Source organism: Corvus brachyrhynchos, unplaced genomic scaffold, assembly GCF_000691975.1.
Source record: "Corvus brachyrhynchos isolate BGI_N302 unplaced genomic scaffold, ASM69197v1 scaffold130, whole genome shotgun sequence".
Classification (NCBI taxonomy): domain Eukaryota; kingdom Metazoa; phylum Chordata; class Aves; order Passeriformes; family Corvidae; genus Corvus; species Corvus brachyrhynchos.
Window position 1 is genome coordinate 979,850 of NW_008236193.1, and position 5,684 is coordinate 985,533.

The window sequence follows — 5,684 nt, forward strand, 5'->3', positions numbered from 1 at the left end:
AACGTGGCCACTCTCGAGGGAGTCCGAGCCCCGGTGCTGGGGGGGTCCCGGTGCTGCCCCGCAGCACCCGGGCTGTGGTACCTGTCAGTCGCCAGGGTCTCCGGGTAGTCGTTCTCCTTCCTGCGAGGGGAGAGAGAGGCTGAACGGTGCCCGGGGACGGCCCTGTCTCCAGCCCATGGCAACCTTCCACGCAGTTTTCCCCCAGCCAGCACCCCCCACCCCCCAACCAATCCAACCTGCGCCTCCTGAGATTCCAGAGCCGGTTAACGAGCAGCATCACGAAGACGATGAAGAGGAAGACGACGACGGCCGTGAGGCCAATGAGCCACGGCTGCAGCACCTTGGGGCCCATGTCTGCATGGGCAGGGGACAGGGAAGGGAAAAGGTGGGGATGGGGACAGCTTCAGGGGAGTTACATCCTTCAGGGGATGGGAACCCCCATGAGATGGGACGTTGGCAGACACTCACTGTGCCCCCTTCCCACTGTCCCTTGGGTACCAAGGAAGCCACCCCCAACACAGCTCACCCGCCCCCAGCACAGTGGCGAGCACTGGGGCAGCAGATGGGTGCCTCCAGATCTTTCTGCTCTGCCCCCAAAAGTTACTGTCGGAGCACTGGGACAGACTGGTCCCACTGGAAAGGTCTCCCAGGAGCTGATCCGATGCCTTGGGAGGGCCTGGCCACCTCCCCAGGCACAGCAGCACAGAGCATCACGGGGGCACCTACCAGCCTGTCCCTGGGCGGTGGCAGTGAGGACGAGCAGGACCAGGAGCGAGAGGGGCTGCAAAGGCCTCGGCATTTTTGAGTGGAGGGCTGGAGCACGGCTGGATCCTGCTCCTGAAAGTGAGCTCCTGTCCCCCGCTGCTGTTGAGCCCTGCTCTCCACACCCAGGGCAACGGGCACCTTTATTGGCTCCAAGAGGACAAGTGGCACCAAGCACCATGGCAACGTGTCTCCTGTCACCCGTGGGAGGTGGTACCACTCCCCTGGCTCAGGCACCGGCACCCCACAGCACCCAGTGGCCACCACCTCAGGGACCGCAGTGGCAAAGGACAGGCATGTCTCTGTGCCCAGGACCGGGGACCACCCCCGGGATAGGTGGATGGACGGAGGGAGAGACAGACAGGTGGGAGGGTGGAAAGACAGACGGGTGGGTGGTGGGGTGGGTGGATGGACAAACACGTGGGTGGGTGCACAGGTGGAAGGACAGATGGGTGATGGGGTGAAGTGCCCACCCTGCCTGGTTCCACCCAACCCTGCTGGCAGGGCTGGGGCAGATCCCATGGGGATGGGGCAGCACTGAGGGGTGGGCAATGCCAGGCCACCCCCAGCCCTCCCCTGGGCACAAGCCAGCTGGCCCCAGACAATCCCAGCTGGGACCCCATGACATCCTCAGGGCCCACGTACTGCCAAGAGTGAAATACTGATGGGGTTATCAGGGAGACCATGGCGGGGTGCCCACCCACCAGGGCACAAGGAAAACTGAGGCACAAGGTGGCCAGCAGCCCCCCAGGGAGGGACAGTGGGCTTTGGCAGGGCCACCCTGCCTGTGGCAAGTCCTCAATGGGCAAAGAATGAGACTGGGGACACAGGGATCCAGCTCCAGCCTGGGTTTAGGACAGGGGGTGCAGGACCATGCAACAGCCCCCATGCCCAGTGCCCTCACCCAGAGCCCAGGAGAGGCTTGTGAGTGCTTTGTCCCCCAAGAATAGTTTGGAGGTGCCACTGGGCATGGTCTGGCAGTGCCAAGGCACTGAGGAGGTGGTGGGGGCACAGCCAGCCTCAGTGTCCAGCTGTCCATCTGTCCCTACCCATGTGTCCACACTGACTTGGCCCATCCAGAGGTGTATCCATGTTTCCCTGTGCATGTGTGCACCCATGCCCACGCCCCCTGCCCACCATTGTCTGAGCCCCCACACCATGGGTTTGCACCCCCAAGCACCCACCTTTACACCCACGTGCCCATGGCCAGGGGTGGCATGGCTGTGCTAAGGGGTGCTGTTACCCCAGGCAGAGGTTGGGATGTCTCAGCCCTGCCACCCCTAGTGCTGTGCTGGGCCAACGTGCAGGTGGCTTTATTGGGGTGACAGCTCAAGAGAAGCCCCAAGAGCAGCACTAGGGCTGGGCAGGGAGGGGAAGGCTGTGTGCCAGTGCTGGGCAGTGCCTACGGCCAGGGCCACACTGTGACCCAATGGTCAAGCAGGGCTGCAGGGGTGTCCCCTGGCCCTAGAAGAACCTCTTGGGGGAGTCGGCAAAGGAGACGGAGCTGCGTGGCCCGAGCAGCCCCAGCGGGTTGCCCGAGCCGGAGAGGATGCCGGTGCCTTCGTCCTCCGCCTTCTGCTCCACCAGCCCCTCGTCCTTCTCCAGCCACTCTGCCTCTGGCACGGTGCCCTCGGCCATCCCTGCCTTCTCTTCCGGCTTGGGCCCGAATGCCCAGTCTGCAGGGGCAGAGACGGAGCTGTCAGCAGCAGCAGCCCTGCCACAGCACAGTCTCAGGTGGGGGGGATCCCCCCAGCCTCCCGCCCACCCCGAAGCCTGACCCTGCTGTGGGCAGCACTCACCGGCGAAGTCATGCACCAGGTCCTTGATGAGGTGCCCCACAATGGCATATGCCACCACCAGCACCAGCGCTGCCGCCATCATCAGGTACAGGACGTAGCGGGGCAGGCGGATGCTGTCCAGGGCAGGGGGCTTGTAGTCCACATACAGCACCCCGTCCTCCTCGGGGGGTGACTGCAGCAAGTGCCGTGGCCCCCATGCCCCCCCGGTGCCAGGGAGGGGGACACCCCCTGCCAGGGCCATGGCCAGCTATCCGTGCACCCCCACCCCGAGCCACCGAAGCCTCTGCCACGCAGGGGACTGCAGGGGAGGAAGTGGCATCAGGGTCCACGAGGCTCCTCGGTGCTGGCAGCTCACAGGGACAGTGGTGTCCCCATGGCTGGTGGCAGTGCCACTCACCCAGTGACAGAGCTGTTACTGAGAAGGAGCTTAGCGCCTGCTAATCCAGGCACAGCCCGGCTGCCTCAGCATGGGGGGTGACCAGTGGGCTCTGATGTGGGTCAGGGTCCCCAGATCCTGCCCCTCTGGCAGCACCACTGGTACCTCTGCCTCCCTGGGAGTGGGGAGTCACCTGCAGCTGGAGAACCCCCAAGGACAGGGATGGGGAGGGATGCTCAAGGTCTCTCCTCCCTCCCCTGGGCTGGGTTAAATCCCTCAGCAGACCCCAGATCCCTGGAGCAGATGGTTGAGATCCCAGAGGACACAGTACCCTTGGAGCCGGAGGCGATGGGCAGAGGGGATGGGGATGCAGGCTCGGCTGGGGGGCTCCCACAGGGCCCCCTTTGCTGTACAGTGGAGCAGCCCATGACAAGAGGCTGTCGCCTTCCCAGAGCTTCACGATGGCTGCCAACCGTGTCACCCCGGCACCCAGGATCACCTCCCCCATGCTTCCCCCAAAAGCAATTCCTCCCACACCAAGAGGGTGCAGGGTTTAGCCCAGACCAGCAGCAGCTTTGGAGAAACCCCAAACCCTCCCCAGCACAGGCTAGACTGGGAGGGGTGAAGGTGCTGGTGGGGTTCAGTGCCAAGTCAAGGCTCAAGGCTCAGCCCTGCTCCCTTCCAGCACCTCCCAGCTCTGCGGCACCAGGTCACCCCTGCCCAGATCCCAGCCTCAGAAATGCACTTTGTTCCAATTTTGTCTTAAAAGGTGTTGGGGGGAGCAGAGAGAAATGCTGGCACAGAATGACTGAGAAACAACCCTGTATGGTCTGGGTGAGTCACCCGTGGAAAGGTCGGAGAACAAGGGTGGGGGCAGCTGGGGTGATAAGTGGGGACAGACACCCTGGCAAACTCCAGGGTGCTGGAGCCCATGTGCCAAGAAGGGAACAGTGGAAGTGATAACAGCCCGGGGGAAATCACCCATGGGGATGGATACGGACACAGGAACACCCCAAAAGTGCCAGTGGGTCCTGCCCATCACCCAGGGGCTACACAGGGTGAGGGAAGGGGGACAAGCAACCCATACCAGCTGCTGACTCCAAACAGTGTGAAAACATCAGGTGTTTGTCCCCAGTGCTGGGGAACTGCAGTCTGGAGCCCCTCACCCTCCACATCACACACAGGTGACCCTACCCACAGCGCTCGGGCACACGTCACTGACTCCCAGTGTGTACAAGTGACCAAAACTGGTCACATCTTGACTAAAAGCCCTTTCCATGGGGTCCTGAACTGGGTCAGACTGGGCCATGGCCAGGGCTGCCCCTCCCTCAGGTGTGTCCCTGAGCACCAGAGCCCTGGGGATGCTGAGCTGGCCTCAGGGACTAAGAGGATTGAGCCTGGGACTGACTCACAGGGAGGCCTCGGACAAGGGGAAAAGCCAGGTATGCCCAGCAGGAAGCCAGGCCCTGCAGGGCAGTGGGACCTACCAGGGCACCTCAGACAGTTCATCTTCCTCCCCAGGGCTGGGGGTTTCACCTCATACCATCAGGGATGCCACTCATTGCTCCTCCCAATGTGGCTGGACTCGATTTTAAAGGTCCTTCCCAACCTCAATGGTTCTATGATCTCATTTTGGCAGCCCCCAGGCTTCCACCAGGGCCTGACCCCGTGGCACTGGGTGCACTCCACACCTGGGCACAGGTAAATCACAGCTCGACTCACTCCACCTTCCCGTGCCAGTGCTTTATTCCCTGCCAAACCCCAAACCCCAGTGTCCAGGCTGGGCTGGCTGGGGGGTTTGGGTGCCAGCAGCAGCCTCAGCCCTCTTGGCCCTGGTTAAAAACGGGGGAAAGCCCAGGCAGGCTCTGCCTCACCCTGCCCGCCCTAATGGCAGCGCCCTTCCCTGCAGAAAAAACCCAGCCGTATCTTCCCAACTTTGCCATGAAACAATCCCCATCCTGGGGCAGAGGCTGCCACAGGCTCAGCTCCAGCCTGTCCCAACAAGAGAGGCCAAACCCACTGCGGGGGCGAGGAGGGCCCCGGCTCGGTACCAGCACCAAGAGCAATTTCGAAGCATCCTAACACCACAGCCCACAAGAGCGGGTGCCCAAAGCCCATCCTGGCCCCCAGCAAAGCTCAGGTGGGGAGAATGGAGCTGCCGATGTGGCAGCACCAACCTAGGGCAGGCCCAAGCCCCGCAGAGCTGCAGCAGGCTCTGACACGCCAAGCAGAGCCCACCTGGTCCAAGCCCCAAGCCAGGCTGCGGGCAGGCAGTGCTGATCCTGGCAGGGAAAAAGGGGCAGATCCAGGAAACAGTGGCTGGCGAGGAGTGGTGGAGAGGCAAGTAGCAGCTCAGCCTGGATTTGGAGGGAAAAGGTGGTTGTAATTGTGCCAGAGAGCATACCCAGTTCCTCCTCCAGCTCTGCGTGGCAAGGCACGGCTCCACGTTGACAGAGGTGGCCGTGAAAGCGCCATTGGCAGCAGGAGGGGGTGGGAGGCAGCACACCCACCTCAGTGCCCCCAGTCCAGGCTTAGGAGGAGGCCTGCAGCTTGCAGAGCCCGTCGGCGTACTGGAACTGGGCGCCGTTCTCATACTCATACATGTCCAGGGCCACCTGGCAGCTCTCGCGCACCACGCGCTCCTCGTCGCTGGCGAAGGCGCGCAGGGCCTGCAGGCAGGAGGGCCGGGCGATGGAGCCCAGCGCCTCAGCGCACTCGTGCCGCACCATGGGGCTCTCGGCGCGGCT

At 63.2% G+C, this 5,684-nt stretch overlaps 2 protein-coding genes across 2 annotated transcripts in view; both read right to left on the minus strand.

Annotated features, from left to right (window-relative positions):
- The window catches only part of SMIM24 (small integral membrane protein 24), a 7,805-nt gene extending 5,417 nt beyond the window's left edge, over positions 1-2,388 (minus strand). The window contains exons 1-3 of the mRNA XM_017738996.1: positions 727-2,388; positions 237-354; positions 4-120 (exon numbers count right to left, since the gene is read on the minus strand). Of these exons, the coding sequence (XP_017594485.1) occupies positions 4-120; positions 237-354; positions 727-943 (452 nt within the window). The 5' untranslated portion in view covers positions 944-2,388. The remainder of the gene's footprint in view (positions 1-3; positions 121-236; positions 355-726) is intronic.
- A 2,277-nt stretch (positions 2,389-4,665) lies between these two features.
- DOHH (deoxyhypusine hydroxylase/monooxygenase) overlaps positions 4,666-5,684 on the minus strand; it is a 3,377-nt gene continuing 2,358 nt past the window's right edge. The window contains exon 5 of the mRNA XM_008639572.2: positions 4,666-5,682. Within this exon, the coding sequence (XP_008637794.1) occupies positions 5,469-5,682 (214 nt within the window). The 3' untranslated portion in view covers positions 4,666-5,468. The remainder of the gene's footprint in view (positions 5,683-5,684) is intronic.